Genomic DNA, 21,121 nt, shown 5'->3' on the forward strand with positions numbered 1-21,121 from the left:
AGGGCTCTGATGAGACCGCACCTGGAGTATTGTACACAGTTTTGGTCTCCTTACCTAAGGGTGGATATACTTGTCATGGAGGGAGTGCAACGAAGATTCACCAAACTGCTTCCTGGGATGGGGGGATTGTCCAATGAGGAGAAATTGAGTAGACTAGGCCTATATTCTTGAGTTTAGAATAATGAAAGGTGATCTCATTGAAACATCCAAAATTCTTACAGGGCTTGACCGGGTAAATGTAGGGAGGATGTTTCCACTGGCTGCGGAGTCTAGAACTAGGGGTCACAGTCTCAGAATAAGGGGTTGGCTATTTAGGACTGAGATGAGGAGAAATTTCTTCATTCAGAGGGTGGCGAATCTTTGGAATTCTCTATCCCAGAAGGCTGTGGAGGCTCAGTGATTGAGTATATTCAAGACAGAGATCGCTAGATTTTTGGATATCAAGGGATTATGGGGATAGTGCAGGAAAGTGTTGAGGTAGATCAGCCATGATCTTATTGAATGGCACAGCAGGCTTGAGGGGCCAAATGGCCTACTCCTATTTCTTATGTTCCAATCATTGAGTCTAAAATGAGGGACCCTAGTTACAAGTTATTATGGCAGTGCGGGAGCAGCTCCAAGGAAATACCTGGTCCATGTCAAGATTACATTGGATAGTTGGATGAAGCAAAAGGGATATTAAAGTATTAGGAATATTTACTTGCGTGAAGGGTAAATGCCAACATGGATTGGTTGAACCAAATGGTTATGTTGTAATTTCTATATATGTTTTTCTGTCTTTGCCACATGTACAACTGTATAGAAAAGTGTTGCCTATAATTCCGTCTCCCATCAGGCCTCGCCATTCTCTTCCCAGCCAATAGTGCACATTATTTTCATCCTTGCCAGTTTCTTAATCACTTGGCTGTGCTACTTTATTACTACTATTCCCTCTCCAGTTAATGAAGCGGGAAGGAGGGCTTTGCCAGAGATGTTTGTGTCTATCTTGACATGAAATGAAGCACTTCTTCAGTCAGTTTCTCTTCACGCTGAATCTGGTCAATAATTGGCAATGTTTGCACAATAATGAACATTTGAGATGTAGGTTAGAAGTCCCAACATATCATGACAATGGCTGATCTTCCCAGCTCATGAGAAAAAAATAAATTTGTAACCTTAAGCTCTCCAGCTCTACGGATTGCATTGGTTTCATGAATCGGTGCTGAGTCGATTGACTGACAGTAATAAAACCTAGAGATTTTTTTTAAACAACCAAAGGTTTTAATGAATTTTTCCCCTCAGTGTACATGCATAACAGCAGGTTTAGAAAGGTTTCATCTTTATCCTCCTTTTCTAGTGTTTATTAAATCTCCACACTCAACACTGATCCAAGCACATACATTTGCACATTAGAGAATATATTGCACTTGAAACCTCCAAGCATCTCATCCACAAAACATAATAATTAAAAGCAACTTGCTTATTCTTTCCCACCTTCCTCATCCTAATTCATGCACACATTTTGCACCAAGAAATTTTCATATTAAAGTTATTTTTTCCAGAAAAAAAAGGAACTAAAATAACACTAAGGCTTTGTAGGGAAAATATACTGAATTTTCTGTTATACAAATTTCTTGATGCTTTTTGTTCTTGAAGCCAGACGATTAATTATTCATCATCTTCATTCTCTTGACCAGAGCCTTCAGAGCGGTCACCTTCCAACCGATCTGTGCAACAGAAGGCACCAAATATTAACACTGCAATGTTTAAAAACAGTACTAGTTCAGAATTTATGATTTAAAATATGCATATCTACTAAATTGATACAGGTTGATAATGCAATGTTTACACAATTAACATGATCCATCTAATTTTAAAAATATATGCTGTGGATGAGGGCTTCCATTTAATAATTTTATTCCTTGTGAAACTACCATTTTGGACCAGCTTTCGTATTTGAAGGTACTCCAATGGAAGCTCTACTAGAAGTTACCTAGATGGAAAATAAGTTGGTAACATTTTAAATTTTGGGCATCACTAAATGACAGGAAGGCCAGTTTAAGACATAGATCTGAGTAAAGTAATGGAGCTTCTTTAGAACATGCTTTGTTTAGACCATAACTCGTACTGAGAGTGGCTCCAGGTGGAAGTGCCAGGTCAGCACATGGGAAGGAAAACTAATTACATTTCCTGAGTTTGAAATTAATCAAATTAGGGGGTGCTTTGTGTTGAAGATTTCCCACAAGACTTTCTTTTCCAAGTAACAGAGAAACTTAATGCTCCCATGCTATGCACCATTCCTTGGCTAAGTAAAGATGGACATGCAGTATCTATCAATTACATTTTTAACTGACTGTTAACAAATGTGCTAGAACAGCCCGATTCTCCTCATGGCACAACAAAAATATTCAGAAGCACAACTATTTCAAGATAATATAACTGTGGCAGGCTCTGAAAATGTGAACTGTACCAAAAAGATGTAAAAAAACAAGATCAAATGGGCGGATCTCCCAATGTTCTACCTCAAAGATTGTGTTAAGGTCCTGTTCTCTGCATACCAAAATGTGACTATCTGCACAATATCTGGTATTTGTTACTCAAAATGGTATAAGGCCTTTTGTGTTGTTCTAGTTTTCAGATAATGGAAGAAAATACATCAGATCATGCAACTTAGGTTATAAATTACAAATTGGAATTATTGAAAGTAAAAATTAAAGTGGCAAAGTCAACACAGCAGATTTTACTTGATTAACGAACTCCTACCGTACAGCTCCTTAGATACAAAAACAAAATGACATTTTGCTAACTCTCTGACCAAATCTGTACCAGTGTCCATAATACAAACTTAGTTAATCTAATCCACTCCTATGGTGGCTGCAAAATACAATGACACAGACAGGCATGAGGAGCTGGCAGAAAGCATCTATTTGCTTGGGCAACGAGCTGTCAATTAATTTTTATCCTCAGGGAAATCATGTGGGCTCTCCCATGCCAGAAGGAGTAGGTTACTTGTCCAAGCAGCCCTTTGGGAATGACAATTAACAGTTGATAGATAAGATGGCACTTGGCTGCTTGTGTGTAGAAGAAAGTCAACTCCACTAGCCCAGCCATTAAGGATGATGAATACAACTGAAGCATTTAAATGTATAACATCCTGTCATTGGCCTGGAGTCAATGAATAAACAATCAGAACAGGAGGCAATTGCTTAGACACCCACTATAACAAATGGTAATCTGACCCTTATGCCATTTCCAGTCACACAAGGAATGGATTTTCTTCCAAATCAGAAGTATACAAAATTAAAGTGGCTAACAAAGTGCATACAGATAGATATTAATATAGAGCCTTTCCTCTACTTTGAATGACAAATTTCTCTCTTCATCATCACTCCCCTGGAAATTAATAGCTGAATACAGTAATGCAAAGGTTGAGATTAAATCATCTGCATTTATCTTATGTTAACTAAAGATAACAAAGGAAATTCAAATCATATGCCACAGCTTAATTAACCACAAATCCTCTTGCAAATTATAGAAGTCTAATATGCAGATGTATTTATAGCAACAATGACATTTCCTTTGAGGAACTTAGTAGCTTAATCGCTCAACTTTAATCTTCCGTAATATCCTATTCATTTCCCTTAACTATGGTTTTTTAAATTTTCTCTTCAATAACTTCCAACATCCATGTATCCTTAGGTGGCAAGATGAGACTGTTCAGCCCAAAGATTCCTCTACAAAGTCAATGATGTTTTCACTCAAGGCATGCTCGAGTGTTTGGGTAAAGGCTTTCTCCAGATAGAACCAATCAAATTAGGCAAATTTGCCATATAGGGAATAACCAAGCGCGAATATTGATTGAGCCTAGGATTCACATTTGAGTCTCCAGCTAAACTTGCTTTTAGTACCTGCAATCTACTAAACACCTACTGTTATGTACTGGTTGCATTAGAAGCAAAATTCATATTATGGACTCTGCTAAAGTTGTTTTTTGAAGTTTGAAGGCACATGATTAGATGAGCCCAGACTGCATTACCACGGCAGTGTATGTCTGTAATGCCTTCTGAGGCATAGATTCCAGATATAATGTAGGCAGAGGCTTTTGATGCTAAAATCAACCTACCACGGAGTTGATTTCATTTGTATATGGACCAGTTTAGGAGCTAAGGTTGCATTTTTGAACTGGGTTTTGGAATTGTTCTGATTCCAAATCTGCACGATGGAATTCTTACCTGTTCTAATGTGATTGAGTGAAGCCAACATTCTGAGCATGAATGATGCTGGAACTGTGATGGTGTTCCTGGTCTCCTCCAGCATCAATTCATTGCGACTTATCACCTGCCATACAAAGGAGAAATCAATTGTTATTTCCTTTTTGTGATGCTATTCTCCAAAACTTTGGCGAGTTTTTTTTTATATAAACTAATTCACAATAAATTTCATTAACACAAAGCAGTTTGCAACCATAACTTCTTCCACATAAGTGGAACTTTTCTTTGAGGTTTCCATTTCCAAAAAGTTAGTTTCAATTGAATCATGTGACAAAACCTATGCCAAGATTAGAGAAGACAATGGTAGCAAAACTAATAAAATAAGCCATATTTTTCTTCATACAAGAGATTTGCAAAACTAGCTGGAATTACAATGCAGCCTCGCTAATATCAAAGTTCAAGGGGAAAGAAAACCTTGCTGGAGTAAGACTTCAATCTATCAAGATATCTGTTACTCCTTGGTCCTGCTTTCCTGCCCCATTGATCAGGCTGCTGTGCACAACTGCACTGTTTTAAACTGACCTGATTTGCCAGCTATAAATTCTGTGGTAATCCCTCCACGTGTTACTCTCAAGCACTGGTGACACCACGGCCCCCAGTCAGTATGCTAATCTCACCTATGCAGTTAGGTTCAGCAGTTTCAATTTGGCCTGCCCAACTACCCTGGAAAAGTCATGGGCTCAATTTTTACGTTGCCGTCGGGATGGGTGCCGGGAGGCCGTGGATTGCGTCGGGAACCCGGACGTTGAAGCGATGCGTCTTGCAATGGATTTTTAACTCAGCAACTGCAATTGAATCAGACTTCCGGGACTCCTGACCAATTAACTGGAGTGGGTCTGATGATGCCACGGATGACTCAATTTCAGCATAGCTCTATTTAAAGGAGCAATGCACAGATGACAGTTGAAGGTTGGGGAAAGTGTGCACTGTGTGAAGAGTAAGTTCCTTGTTGGTAAATAAATTTATACAGATTGGGAATCAAAAAGGCTGCCCCCAGATTTAGTGATGCCTCCCTGGAAATCCTACTCCAGGGAGTCGGGGCCTGCAGAGAGGAAGAGGACATGGCTGGTGATCTCAAAAGAAGTAAGCAGCAAGAGTGTGGTACCCAGGTTGCGGATACAGTGCAGGAAGCGCTTTAGTGATCTCATGAGGGCAGGAAAGGTGAGTGTAATGCCACCTCTACATCCTACATGTGCATGTCACCCCAACCCCCTCATTCTGTCTTCCCAAGCCTATCCCTGCACATCACTCCTCACACCAACCTACCTTGCAGGTGCACCCATCCCTCACTGTTTATGCATCTACTCACAACCCCATCTGACTAACCACCACTGATACTCACCCCCACCCTAATGCAATCATATTTTCTTAGAAATTTACAGCACAGAAGGAAACCATTTCAGCTCATTGTGTCCACGCCAGCCAACAAAGAGCTATCCAGCCTAATCCCACTTTCCAACTCTTGGTCCGTAGCCTTGTAGGTTACGGCACTTCAAGTGCATATCCAGGTACTTTTTAAATGTGGTGAGGGTTTCTGCCTCTACCACCCTTTCAGGCAGTGAGTTCCAGACACCCACCACCCTCTGGGTGAAAAGAATTCTCCTCAAATCCTCTTATCAATCACTTTAAATCTATGCCCCCTGGTTGTTGATCTCTCTGCTAAGAGAAATAGGTCCTTTCTAGTCACTCTATCTAGGCCCCTCATAATTTTAAACACCTCAATTAGGTCTCCCCTCAGCCTCCTCTATTCCAAAGAAAACAACCCCAGCCTATCCAATCTTTCCTCATAGCAAAAATTCTCCAGTCCAGGCAACATCCTCGTAAATCTCCTCTGTACCCTCTCTAATGCAATCATATCTTTCCTGTAATGCGGTGACCAGAACTGCATGCAGTACTCTAGCTGTGGCCGAACAAGTGTTTTATACAGTTCAAGCAGACCTCCTTGCTCTTGTATTCTATGCCACGGCTAATAAAAGCAAGTATTCCGTATGTCTTCTTAACCATCTTCTATACCTGGACTGTTACCTTCAGGGATGTATGGACATGCACTCCAAGGTCCTTTTGTTCCTGTGCACTTTCTGTGTCCTACCATTTATTGTGTATTCCCTTGCCTTGTTAGCCTTCCCCAAATGCATTACCTCACACTTCTCCAGATTAAATTCCATTTTCCACTGTTCTGCCCACCTGACCAGTTCATTTATATCTTCCTGCAGTCTACATCTTTCTTCATTATCAACCACACGGCCGATTTTAGTATCATCTGCAAACTTCTTAATCATATGCCCTACATTGAAGTCTAAATCATTGATATATACCACGAAAAGCAAGGACCTAGTACTGAGCCCTGCGGAACCCCACAGGAAACAGCCTTCCAGTCACAAACACCCATCGACTATTACCCTTTGCTTCCTGCCTCTGAGCCAATTTTGGATCCAACTTTCCACTTTGCCTTGGATCCCATGGGCTTTTACTTTCATGACCAGTCTGCCATGTGGGACTTTATCAAAAGCCGAGCTAAAATCCATGTAGACGACATCAAATGCACTACACTCATCGACCCTCCTCAAAAAATTCAATCAAGTTAGTCAGACACGACCTTCCCATAACAAATCCATGCTGACTGTCCTTGATTAATCCGTGTCTTGCTAAATCATAGAAATGAACGTCACAGAAGGAGGCCATTTGGCAATGTCATGCCAATCCCTCAGTCACTCTCTATAGATGTAGCCCATCCATCCCTTACACTCATTCCATGACTCTCACTCAAAGGTCTCGTTTCCCTCTTTGCAGAAGAGAGCACAGAACATGTGGGAGAGATAGTGAACCGGATGTGGCCCTCCAGTAACACCATCATCATCATAGGCAGTCCCTCGGAATCGAGGAAGACTTGCTTCCACTCTTAAAATGAGTTCTTAGGTGGCCGCAGTCCAATACGAGAACCACAATCTCTGTCACAGGTAGGACAGATAGTCAGTGAGGGAAGGGGTGGGTGGGACAGGTTTGATTTCTGCATGCTCTCGCCGATGCCCTCCAGTGACAACACCACTGATTGCAACAGAGGAGAAGATGCTGGAGATCAGTGGAGTTGCTGGCAGTGAGAGATGGAGAAAGCGGGACATTCCAGCTACCTGATGACAGAATTAACTATCAAAACCACATAGAGTACAAAAGTCACTCATGGTGACTTGATATCAGCAGCCAGTGAAAAATTATCATGTGCATAGTGGTAACATAACTTCTAATTCATGTCTTACTCTCCCACGGGCCCATCAAGTGCCCCCCCACTCTCCAGCGAGGAGCAAGATGACTTCAGAGGAGGCTGCGGTCTCTGAAGGTGCACCATCATACGACCCGTGCACACCCAGCACCAGTGCAGATACGCACACTTGGGTGGGCCCAGTAAGACAGAGTAGTGTTGTCACTGGTGGCTCACAGATCACACGTGAGCAAGAGCAGATGGTGGAGACAGGGATAGCAGTGGAGCGTCCTCGTCAGAGGGCGCAGGATGCTCCAAGCAGTGCTCAGCTGGACACAGATGCTGAACCTCGGGGGACATCGACAAAAAGAGGAGGATTCTTGAGGAGCAGCAAAAAATGCGGGAGGCTCTGGCAGCTTTTCCAGCGGTGATGTGCTTAATTGTAGGGAGAATGGAGTTCATCTTTAACATGAGCAGCACGATGTCACAGGCGTTGGCTATGATGTGCTCGTCGATGGAATGCCCTCCTGCATGGAGCATCAAATGTGCCAGTCGAAAGAGTGCATGTTTATGGTGAACAACAGCTTGCAGACTCTGATTGCAGTCATATCCAGGGTGGCTAGAGACCTAGAGTTGGCGGTTAATCACCCCACTGATGTGCAGCAAGGTGCGCTCCAGCTCCTTGCTGGCAGGGAAGTGCAGGTGGTCCTCGAGAGGGATGATGGTGAGAGGGGACATGGAAGTGGGGTTCTGCTCAAAGCGCTCCCAATTCTCCCCCGTTGGCGCCCCTCCCAGTCAGAGCCCCACATGCCGCCTCGGATCCCGATGGTCGAGTCTGCCCCTGCACATGAGTCGTCGTCTTTGGCGGGGCCCGCACGGCTCCAAAACCCAGAGGAAATCCGCCAAAAGTGTTTAAGCAGTCTGAGCAGGAAGTGAGCAGCCTGCCTCTGCTGAAGCCACAGGGGTTGCACATCATAGAAGTAGCAGAAAAAGAAAAAAGACACAATTGTAGATGCACAAGGGGATGCACATGGTGCATTATAAAATGTTAGGGTGTTAAGTTTCTATTGAAGTTGAGACACACAAATTTATTTTGTTGCACCACTTTCCCTTCTTGTCCATTTTTGCCTGCTACCTGGAAAGTGGCTGTGTCAGTTGGAGTGAATGTTAAGACATGACTTAACTTCGAGCAATCAGTAACTGCGACCGAAATGGATTGGTCATTTTAGGACTGCTTTGCGGTGGCTGGGGGAATTGGTTCAACATCTGGGTGCCATATTGGTGCACTGGTGAAACTTAACTAAATCATGCCATTATGAGGCCGTCCCGGGCCTCCTGGGCAGCAATATGCACCACTGCTGGTGCCATGTCCACTTCAGCTTGCTCCTCCTCACCCTCGTGTTCATCCTGCTCCTCCTCTTCATCCTCCCAGGAAGCCTTGCGCTCATATCTTGCTCCTCTTGCAACTCCAATCCTCGCTGCTGTGCTTTGTTGTGCAGAGCGCAGAATACGATGATCATTCTGGAGACCCTGGCTAATGTATATTGAAGGCTTCTCCAGATCTGCCCAGGCATCCGAAGCACATTTTCAGCATCCTGATTGCTTGCTCTATTACACATCTCTTCGCCGTCTGGCTTTGATTGTAGAGCTCTTCGGCTTCATTGCTTGGCCTCCCCAAGGCTGTCATCAGCTACGTCTTCAGTGGATATCCCTAGTCTCCAAGCAGCCAGCGGGTAAGTCTGATCAGGGGTGCAAAGAGCTGAGGGAGTGTGGACTGGCGCAGGATGAATGAGTCATGACAGCTCCCTAAGAATCTGGCATGATGATCTATTTGTGGTTGCAGACAAGCTCCACATTGAGGGAGTGGAAACGCTTACAGTTCACAAACATTCCTGGGTGATCTGAGGTGTCCTGATGGCCACATATGTGCACCTGTGGGAAGCCAGCCAGAGCCGCAATGCCGAGCACCCGCTCAGTCTGACTGGCTTCATCAGTGGCAAAGTGTACATATGTGCTCGACTTGTCAAACATGGCATCGGTCACCTGGGTGATGCAGTTGTGGGTGGCTGACTGCGAGATCCTACAAATATCTCCTGCAGATCCCTGGACTTTGACAACCACTGGTAAGGTATGTCCACCAGGCAGCAGGTCTTCTTTCAGCAGGCTGCAAATGTCTGCCACGACCTGACACGATAGCCTGAGCCTCCAGAGGCACTGGTGTTCAGTCATGTCCAGGAAGCTGATCCTCTACCTATATACCCTGTGTTGGGGGTATCGCCTCCTGTGAAGTGCACTCCTGTGCTCATTCCCTCCCTCCTGTGGAGTGGCAGGTCCATGAGGAGAAGGCAGCTGCTGTTCCTGCTGGTGTTGTTGCTGCTGAGGTGAATCTGAGGTCCAAGGTGAAAGAGCATAAGCGGCTCCCATGCTGATCTGATAGAGATCAGGGGCACAATCCTCCAATTTAATGAGAGTGACTTTCAATGCAGTTGTAGAAATCACCTGAAAACTTCTGAAAGCAAACTCTCATCGGAAATGGTGTGAGCAAGAGCCTTTCCCTTAGGCAAGGAAGCAGGTATGAGTATGTGAGATTTTTTTTTAATACTATCAATTGTTCAACTCACACAATAGCCGCTCTGCTCTCGCCCAGCTTTCATTAGCGAGGTTCAGCAAACCCGTGAATCCCATAAAAGCTCCAACATTAAATTAGAAAGGCTGTTAATGGCCTCTTAATGAGTTCTCAACTACTTTAATTAGGTCACCGCCTCTCGAGTGGGTATCGGCGTGCTGCCCGAGTTAAAGGCGGAAGCCAGCAGGTTGAAGCCGACTTCCCAATGCGGTCAATTTCAGCGCTTTTAACTGCCCACCCACTCACAAACCCACACTCTCCAACGCAAACATTCCAGCCCATATCACAGTACTGCTCACTCATTGGTAAATTTATCCATTTTGACCATAGCTCTCGGCAGCAGTGGATAGTTTGCACACTCAACTCAATGATAAAAGGACCTCAAAAGGTAGCAATCTCTGGAGTACTCCCGGTGCTGCAAGTGAGTGAGTATAGAAACAGGAGGATAGAGCAGATGAATGCATGGCTGGAGCGATGGTGCAGGAGGAAAGGCTTCAGATTCCCTGGGCACTGGGACCGGTTCTGGGGGGAGATGGGACCTGTACAGGCCGGATGGGTTGCACCTCATCAGAGCTGGTGCCAATATCCTCGACGGTTGTTTTGCTAATGCTGTTGGGGAGGGTTTAAACTAAGTTCGCAGTGGGATGGGCACTAGGATGTAGAATTCGAAAGGAAAAACAAAGTACACAAAGGATAGGGAGAGACAGATAGCATTAAAGCAAGAAATAGTAAGGTGGGGTCAGACTAATATAGGTATACAGTGTATGTCTGTGAACACACTAAGCATAGTAAACAAGGTTGGTGAGCTGCAGGCGCAAATAGCCACATGGGAATATGATGTCGTGGCAATACTGGAGAGCTGGCTCAAAAAAGGGCAGAATTGGGTATTAAATATTTCTGGATATAGGGTGCTCAGGAAGGAAAGATAGGAGGTTGTGTGGCAGTATTGGTTAAGGAGAACGTTACAGTGCAAGAGAGAGAGAGGATGTCCTGGATGGGTCAAAGACAGAATCTATATGGCTGGAGTTAAGAAATATTACACTACTAGGTGTATCCTATAGGCCACCAACCAGTGGGAAAAATATGGAGGAGCAAATGTGCAGAGAAATTACAGAGAGATGCAAGAACTTTAGAGTAGTGATAATGGAGGACTTCAACTATCCTAATATAGACTGGGATAATAATAAAAGGCAGAGAGGGAGAAGAATTTCTGAAAGTGTGTTCAGGAGAATTTTCTTGATCAGTATGTTTCAGGTCCAATGAGGATGGAGGCATTGCTGGATCTGGTTCTGGGAAATGAGGTAGGTCAAGTGGAGCAAGTGTCAGTAGGTGGACATTTGGGGAATAGTGATCATAGTATCACAAGGCTTAGATTAGCTATGGAAAAGGACAGGGAGCAATGTAGAGTAAAAATACTTAATTGGAGGAAGGCAAATTTCATCATAGGCAGTCCCTTGGAATCGAGGAGGACATGCTTCCACTCCCAAAGTGAGTTCTTTGATGGCTGAACAGTCCGATACGAGAGCCACAGATCCGGTTACAGGTGGGACAGACATTCATCGAGGGAAGGGGTCGGTGGGGTTGGTTTGCCACGCGCTCCTTCCGTTGCCTGCACTTGGCTTCTTCATGCTCTTTGCGTTAAGACTTGAAGAGCTCAATGCCCTCCCGGATGCACTTTCACCACCTCGGGCGATCTTCGGCCAGGGTCTCCCAGGTGTCAGTGGTGATGTCGCACTTTACCAGGGAGGCTTTGAGGGTGTCCTTATAACGTTTCCGCTGTCCTCCTTTGGCTCGTTTACCATGAAGGCGCTCCGCATAAAGCATTTGCTTAGGGAGTCTCGTATCTGGCATGCGTACTATGTGGCCTGCCCAACGAAGCTGATCCGAGTGTGGTCAGTGCTTCAATACTGGGGATGTTAGCCTGGACGAGGACACTGATGTTGGTGCGCCTGTCCTCCCAAGGGATTTGCAGGATCTTGCGGAGACATAGAAACATAGAAACATAGAAAATAGGTGCAGGAGTAGGCCATTCGGCCCTTCTAGCCTGCACCGCCATTCAATGAGTTCATGGCTGAACATTCAACTTCAGTACCCCATTCCTGCTTTCTCGCCATACCCCTTGATCCCCCTAGTAGTAAGGACCTCATCTAACTCCTTTTTGAATATATTTAGTGAATTGGCCTCAACAACTTTCTGTGGTAGAGAATTCCACAGGTTCACCACTCTCTGGGTGAAGAAGTTCCTCCGCATCTCGGTCCTAAATGGCTTACCCCTTATCCTTAGACTGTGACCTCTGGTTCTGGACTTCCCCAACATTGGGAACATTCTTCCTGCATCTAACCTGTCTAACCCTGTCAGAATTTTAAATTTTATATCTCCAGCGACTTGAGGTGCCTTCTATACATCGTCCATGCCTCAGATCCATACAGGAGGGCGGGTATTACTACAGCCCTGTAGACCATGAGCTTGGTGGTAGATTTGAGGGCCTGGTCTTCAAACGCTCTTTTCCTCAGACGGCCGAAGGCTGCACTGGCGCACTGGAGGCGATGCTGAATCTCCGCATCAATGTCTGCCTTTGTTGATAAGAGGCTCCTGAGATATGGGAAATGGTCCATGTTGTTGAGGGCCGCGCCGTGGATCTTGATGATTGGAGGGTAGTGCTGTGCAGCGGTGACAGGCTGGTGGAGGACCTTTGTCTTACGGATGTAAAGCGTAAGGTCTATGCTTTCATATGCCTCAGTGAATACATTGACTATATCCTGGAGTTCAGCCTCTGAATGTGCACAGACGTAGGCGTTATTGACTGGTAGCGGAACCTTGATTTCCTTGTTAGCCGTAATCATTAATTGTACTTCATCCATTATTTTACACAAATACAGTGGCCATTCAGCATAAAAAAAAGTAATTTTTATTATAAATTCACTATCTCACATTAACATAGCTCATTTTAGACTCGCTCTGCCAAACAGAAGTCCTTTGTGGGGACCACCTCTTTGTAAGGCCCTTTTAAGACTCCCGAGTGCATTTCCTCTTTAAGGCGCCATCTTTGATGCAGGCGGATTCCACGAGGCTTCTCCTTGGGCGCCGCCATCTTTGATGCTCTGCAGCCGCCGCCGCAGCCTCCGCTGCCACCTGACTTGCCGCCTCTCCTGCGACCGTCGTGGCCTCTCCAGCAGCCGCACTTGCCGCGTCCCCCGCGGCCTCCGTAGCCCCCGACCTCCAGCTGCTGCCGCCGCCCGACGCTAACAGCTCCTCGGCGGGGCTCTTGCGATCCGCTGGCCCCTGGATCCCTCAGCACCCCGCCCGCAGCGCCCCGCCGGCTCAACCCCCACCCCCCCTTGGGCCCCTCTGTGCAGGGCTGCTTGCCTGTGGGGGCTGGGGCTGCGGGATCTCTGGGGCCTGAGGTCCGGGCCTGGGACTTGCCTGTGGGTGGATTGAGGTTGCAGCTCCAGCTCGGTCGGCGCTGCTCTCTGGGGACCCGGGGCACGGCAGCACCCCGGGGAGCAGCAGCCTGTGGTGTGATGAAGTCTTCCCAGATCCCACGGACCGTCCCCATCCACCTCCGGCCGAGGAGTGTCGGCCCATCGCCTGCAACGACCCACAAAGGTAAAGCGTGCGTCTCGTCCCCATGGGATACCTGCACCATCGCTCTGCCGAGAACAGGTATTAGTTCCCTGGTGTAGGTACGCAGCTTCACCGTGACCGGGACCAGCTTGGGTCGTGCAGCTGGTTTAGTCCACAGTTTATCAAAAGTTCTCCGACTCATCAACGACGGACCCGAGCCCGTGTCCACTTCCATACTCACAGGGACTCCGTTGATTTTTACTTCACTTATCACTGGGGGCGAATCGTCGGTACACGTATACAGTCCAAGCACCTCACCTTCTACCTGCTCCTCGCTGAACAGTGGATCATCCCCCATCTCCTCAGCCACGTGGTGAGTCCGATTTCTTTTACACATACGCTGAAGGTGGCCTTTAACGTGGCAGGTATTGCACGTGTACTCCGCAAACCTGCACCGGTGAGCCCCATGGCTTCCTCCACAGCGCCAGCATGGTGCTGCTTGATTGGCCCCCCTCGGCGGACTCTGAGCTCCAGGACCCCGAGGTCCGTGCTCTCTGCCCCGGGCAGAGCCACGTTCTGCAGTTTTGTCCGTGGTGGGCGCTACCCTGTGGACAGTGCCTGCCGGGTTCGAGACTGTGTGGATTATTTGCTTGGTGCTGCAAGTCGAGGTCATATATGCCCGGCTGATGGCGATGGCCTTTGTCAGAGTGACTGTGGGTTCCGTGGCCAGCAGCTTGTGAAGGAGGCCCTCGTGGCCAATCCCCATAACGAAAACGTCCCGCAAATCCTCGTCAAGGTGTGCCCCAAAATCACACGGCGCCGCGAGTCTCCTGAGGTCTGCAGCATATTTGGTGACATCCTGGTCCTCAGATCTGCAGTGATGGTAAAATTTGTATCTGGCCGTGAGGATGCTCTCCTTCGGTTTCAACTGGTCACGAATGAGTTCAGTCAGCTCCTCGTATGACTTGTCCCTGGCGCTCCAAGATGCCAGCAAATCCCTGACAAGACAGTAAACCTCATCTCCACAACTGGAGAGCAATATCGCCTTACGCTTCTCTCTCATTGCGTATGTGTCCTCCGTCAGGTCATTTGCTGTGAAGTAGTACTCGAGCCTTTCCGTAAAGGCCTCCCAATTATTGCCCATGGTAAAATCCTTTAGCGAGCCCAGAGTAGCCATGGTTGCGTGGAGTTCGTCCGCTTCCTCGTTGCCAATGTGGTGTATGTAGCACACAAATCACTGACTCCACACGGTCTGGTGTAAGTCTAACTGCTGTGACCTTCGTCCTTTATTGTTCAGCTCCAGAGTGCCTCCCAGGTGTGGTGGTCAGCCTTATATAGCACCTGTTACCCACTAGAGCGCCCTCTGTGGTGTGGCATAGTGCTTACAATACATTTAAGGTACTGGGACGATACACACATCATTACATAACAGAATGCATCCTAAGGAAGCTGAGGGAAGTGAAGGAAGAAATTGCAGAGGTATTGACCATAATATTCCAATCCTCCTTAGAAACGAGGACTGTAGAGTTGCAAATGTAACACCCCTGTTCAAAAAAGGGTGCAAAGATAAACCCAGCAACTACTTGCCGATCAGTTTAACCTCGGTAGTGGGGAAGCTTTTAGAGACAATAATCAGGGACAAAATTAACAGTCACTTGGACAAGCATGGATTAATTAAGGAAAGCCAGCACGGAGTTGTTAAAGGCAAGTCGTGTTTAACCAACTTGATCAAGTTTTTTGAGGTAACACCGAGGGTTGATAAGTGCAATGCAGTTGACATGGTGTACATGGATTTCCAAAAAGTGTTCGACAAAGTGCCACATAATAGGCTAGCCTGCAAAGTGGAAGCCCATGGATACGAAATTGGCTCAGTGACAGGAAACAGAGAGTAGTGGTTGTTTTTTGGACTGGAGAAAGGTATACAGTAGTGTTCCCCAGGGTTGGTTCGAGGATCACTGCTTTTCTTGACGTATAGTAATAACTTGCATGTGGGTGTACAGGGCACAATTACAAAATTTGCAGATGAGACAAAACTTGGAAGTATAGTGAACAGTGAGGAGGATAATGATATACTTCAAGAGGACATACACAGGCCAGTGGAATGGGCGGTCACGTAGCAGATAAAATTTAACGCAGAAAAGTGTGAAGTGATAGATTTTGGTAGAATGAGAGGAAATATAAACTAAAGAATACAATCTTAAAGGGGGTGCATGAACAGAGAGACCTAAGGGGTATATGTGCACTAATCGTTGAAGGTGGCAGGGCAGATTGAGAAAGCAGTTAAAAAAGCTTACGGGATCCTGGGCTTCATGAATAGAGGTATAGAGTATAAAAGCGTGGAAGTTATGATGAACCTATACAAAACACTGGTTCGCCATCAACTGGAGTATTGTGCCCTATTCTGGGCACTGCACTTTACAAAGGATGTGAAGGCCTTACAGAGGGTGCAGAAAAGATTTAAGAGAATGATTCCAGGAATGAGAGACTTCAGTTACGTGTATAGACTGGAGAAGCTGGGGTTGTTCTCTTTAGAGCAGAGATGATTGAGAGATTTGATAGAGGTGTTCAACATCATGAGGGGTCTGGACAGAGTAAATAGGGAAAAACTGTTGCCATCGGCAGAAGTATCGAGAACCAGATGACACAGATTTAAGGTGATTGGCAAAAGAACCAAAGGCGACACAAGAAAATACTTTTTTACACAGCGAGTGGTTAGGAAATGGAATTGCACTGCCTGAAAGGGTGGTAAAGGCAGACTCAATCACGGCTTTTAAAAGGGAGTCGGAATAGTACCTGAATGAAAAAAAATTGCAGGGCTACGGGGAAAGGGCGGGGGAGTGGGACTAGCTGAAGTACTCTTGCAGAGAGCCGGCATGGGCTCGATGGGCCGAATGGCCTTCTTCCATGCTGTAACCATTCTATGATTCTAAGGGGATGCACACTGATGTTGTGGTGTGATGGAAAAATGTCAACCTTTAGCCCACAACAGAGGGGACTGACGAAGCTCATTTGGACCTATGCAGCAGCAGCTTCCAATCCTCCTTAATGAAGGAGAAACAGACATTCCCTCAGTAAAGCCCCGACCACACGAGACAAAATTTCACCATTAATATGACTCCATTTTTTGGACACTACTCGGACTACCAAGGCCCCAATATGACAGGCAGGATGCATGTGCTTCCAGCCGGAAGTGCACTGCCTGCCACATTGAGCTAGGACAAACATGAAACCTCCTTTACCCATGCCTGAAGCAGGTGTTTAGGCCCTTTTTCTGCATATGCAAAGGACCCAGCACCTTTTTCAGGATGCCTCTCTAAGACTCATTTGCCCTGAAGCACCCAGCACCAGCTGCACTCAGAGAAACCAGTCCTAAGGATCGCCTGCAACAAAGAATTCAACTTACCCCGAATGTGGAGCCAGGAAGAGCAGGAGCACTCCTCCCAACCCAACATCTAATACCACTCATGATCAACGCCGCTCCCGAACCCCTATCCCGGACCTCCACCGACCACGCGATCAGATTACCGGACTTCTGAATTCGACTAGAGGGCCACAGCGACACTGGCCCAATATTACACAACTCTTCGCCACTGGGCTTCGATGCCACATCGGCTCCATCATAATGAGGTCCAAAGCCCAATATCCGGGGAGCCTTGGGCCGCACCATTCTGTCACATAGAATGCACCCTGCACCTCCCCCAAATCTCTGGGCCCATGATCGGCCATCAGAAGGTAGAGAGTGTGTGTGTGAAAGAGAGAGATAGAGACACATGGAGGATTGTAGGAATGGGTAGATTATCTTCTTGAAAAACATGCCACGAAAAAAAATCTGCAGGAATCCTTTTCTTTTATGAAAGCCATATCAGTCCTATTTCTTAAACACATATTAGCTTTTCGAATACAATTACATCTTTAAAATTGTATAAAATAAATAATTCTCATGAGCTTGAACTTCATGATAATGGTCTCACTCACTTTTTTTTTCTTGTAAAACAGGTGTTTCTCAAGATATAAATGAATATATCAAATCAATTTAAGCATAAATGGTAATATAACTGATTGCATACCTCATCTGCAAGTTTTCTGTCAAAGGCTGGTATTCCTTCTAGTGGTGTCCAGATCTTGACATCATAATCTATACCAGAGGATGCTAGAACTATGAAAAACAGAAGCAATAATTACATGCCAATACACACCCAGGTCATTAACAATATTATAAAAGTAGGTTATGACCAAAATATTTGCATGTGATAGACTGAATTACACTAGAGCTTCTACAATCAGCCCTCTATTTAGCCACGATAGTGCAGAATCGAGATCAGTGTGCACTTTTGTCATTGTCAATGGACTAATCACATCACTCATGGAAAATGTTGATCCATCTTTATAATTCACATCTTAGAAATGATAGGATGGTCCTCTGTCAGCATCATGTTAATGACTGAAGCATTTCCATTCTTCCCAAGGTGACTCATGATCATAGGTGCTCATTGCAAGAATCTGGTAATAAAAGTGTCAACGGTTTTCTTCATGCATTAAAAAAAATTGCTTTTAACATGAATAACGTTTTTGTACATTGTTCTTTTTTGTTAGGCACATTTTTATGTCACGAAAATTTTTAAAAGGAATATATTTTTCTTTAATCTCGTCAAGCTTTCTGGTGATCTCTTTTGGTCTTTGATTAATATTCTTAGTCAAACTTGGGACCATCGATGTTGTTGAATCAAACTATCAATATCTTCAAATATTCTTCTCAGTCATGGCTGCCTCATAGCTGTTCTTGGATACTGGAGAGCTCCCTCATTTCGGTAATCACATCACTCATACTACTCTGTTAGATTGGGAAAGTGACATTCGATCAATTACACAGAACTCTCCATGGTCAAGAAAGCCCCAGGGCATTTAAGAAAAGGTTGTGCTTCTAAAACAATGTAATATTGTACAAGCCAAGGATGGGCAAAATATCCCTTTATTGACATCAGTTTATTACTTTCTCAAGAATCTAACCAGCTGTTTGAATTTCACAGTCTATGTTCACAAACATGTCTAGGCCCACAAATAACCAGAACAACCAACTCATCCGTATCATGAAGATTCAGGGATAAGACATTCCATCTAAAAACAAGGATTCTCTGACTGGTAAATGAAATGCAACATTCTTTGGTGAACAGTCTCTGCCCTATCTAAATTAACTGTCACTTGACTGCAACAACAATAACTACTTTCATCTCTACAGTGCCTTTAATATAGAAAAATGTCCAAAGGTGCTTAGCAAGGAGTGTAGTCATTCTGCTAGCTAAATAGTTGTCAATAAATACATTTGCATAAATACAAACCTAGAACACTGGCAAAAGCTCAACAATTTACTTAAAGATAGCCTTAAGTACAGGATGTGTAAAAGATAGTCTTGGATCCATGTCAGAAGATAACACAGAGTGAACATAAGAAATAGGAGCAGGAGTAGGCCATACGGCCCCTCGAGCCTGCTCCACCATTTAATACGATCATGGCTGATCCGATCATGGACTCAGGTCCACTTCCCTGCCCGCATTCCATAATCCCTTATATTCTCTTATCGTTTAAGAAACTGTCTATTTCTGTCTTAAATTTATTCAGTCCCAGCTTCCACAGCTCTCTGAGGCAGCGAATTCCACAGATCCACAACCCTCAGAGAAGAAATTTCTCCTCATCTCAGTTTAAATGGGCAGCCCCTTATTCTAAGATTATGCCCTCTAGTTCTAGTATCCCCTATCAGTGGAAACATCCTCTCTGCATCCACTGTGTCAAGCCCCCTCATAATCTTAAACGTTTCGATAAGATCACACCTCATTCTTCTGAATTTCAATGAGTAGAGGCCCAACTTACTCAACCTTTCCTCATAAGTCAACAGCCTCATCTCCGGAATCAACCTAGTGAACCTTCTCTGAACTGCCTCCAAAGCAAGTATATCCTTTCGTAAATATGGAAACCAAAACTGCACGCAGGTGTGGCCTCACCAATACCCTGTACAACTGTAGCAAGACTTCCCTGCTTTTATACTCCATCCCCTTTGCAATAAAGGCCAAGATTCCATTGGCCTTCCTGATCACTTGCTGTACCTTTTGTGTTTCATGCACAAATAGCTCCAGGTCCCACTGTACTGCAGCACTTTGCAATCTTTCTCCATTTAAATAATAACTTGCTCTTTGATTTTTTCTGCCAAAGTGCATGACCTCACACTTGCCAACATTATACTCCATCTGCCAAATTTTTGCCCACTCACTTAGCCTGACTATGTCCTTTTGCAGATTTTGTGTGTACTCCTCACACATTGCTTTTCCTCCCATCTTTGTATCTTCAGCAAACTTGGCTACATTACACTCAGTCCCTTCCTCCAAGTCGTTAATATAGATTGTAAATAGTTGGGGCCCCAGCACTGATCCCTGCGGCACCCCACTGGTTATTGATTGCCAACCCGAGAATGAACTATTTATCCCTACTCTCTGTTTTCTGTTTGTTATCCAATCCTCTATCCATGCTAATATATTACCACCAACCCCGTGAATTTTTATCTTGTGCAGTAACCTTTTATGTGGCACCTTGTCAAAGGCCTTCTGGAAGTCCAAATACACCACATCCACGGGTTCTCCTTTATTCACCCTGTTCGTTACATCCTCAAAGAATTCTAGCAAATTTGCAAAACATGACTTCCCCTTCATAAATTCATGCTGACTCTGCCTGACCAAATTTTGCTTTTCCAAATGTCCTGCTACTGCTTCTTTAATAATGGACTCCAACATCTTCCCAACCACAAATGTTATCATAACTGGTCTATAGTTTCCTGCTTTTTGTCTGCCTCCTTTTTTTAAATAGGGGCATTACATTTGCAGTTTTCCAATCTGCTGGAACCTCCCCAGAATCCAGGGAATTTTGATAAATTACAACCAATGCATCCACTATCACTGCCGCTACTTCTCTTAAGACCCTAGGATGCAAGCCATCAGGTCCAGGGGATTTATCCGCCTTTAGTCCCATTATCATACTGAGTACCACCTTCTTTAGTGATAGTGATTGTGTTAAGTTCCTCTCCCCCCCCGCATAGCCCCTTGACTATCCACTATTGGAATATTGTTAGTGTCCTTTACCGCAAAGACTGATACTAAATATTTGTTCAGAGTCTCTGCCATCTCCATGTTCCCCTTTACTAATTCCCCGGTCTTGTCCTCTAAGGGACCAACATTTTCTTTAGGCACTCTTCCTTTTTATATACCTATAGAAACTTCCATAGTCTATCTGCCCTTTCTTAATCATTTTTTTAGTCATTCTTTGTTGGCTTTTAAACGCTTCCCAATCTTCTATCCTCCCACTAGTTTTGGCTACATTGTATACCCTTGTTTTTAATTGGATACCATCCTTTATTTCTTTAGTTAGCCACGGATGGCTATCTTTTCTTTAACGCCCTTTCCTCCTCACTGGAATATATTTTTCTTGAGAGTTATGAAATAT

The 21,121-nt window shown here is 44.9% G+C and overlaps 1 protein-coding gene across 6 annotated transcripts in view; it reads right to left on the reverse strand.

Moving 5' to 3' along the window:
* Positions 1–1,237: 1,237 nt before the first annotated feature.
* Positions 1,238–21,121, reverse strand: part of dcaf6 (ddb1 and cul4 associated factor 6) — a 214,382-nt gene continuing 194,498 nt past the window's right edge. For all 6 annotated transcript variants that reach the window (XM_070893462.1, XM_070893463.1, XM_070893460.1 and 3 more), the window contains 3 exons: positions 17,704–17,792; positions 4,212–4,317; positions 1,238–1,706 (listed from right to left, as the gene is read on the reverse strand). In XM_070893462.1, coding sequence (XP_070749563.1) covers positions 1,648–1,706; positions 4,212–4,317; positions 17,704–17,792 — 254 coding nt within the window. In that variant the 3' untranslated portion in view covers positions 1,238–1,647. The remainder of the gene's footprint in view (positions 1,707–4,211; positions 4,318–17,703; positions 17,793–21,121) is intronic.

Source organism: Pristiophorus japonicus, chromosome 11 (genome assembly GCF_044704955.1).
Source record: "Pristiophorus japonicus isolate sPriJap1 chromosome 11, sPriJap1.hap1, whole genome shotgun sequence".
NCBI lineage: Eukaryota > Metazoa > Chordata > Chondrichthyes > Pristiophoridae > Pristiophorus > Pristiophorus japonicus.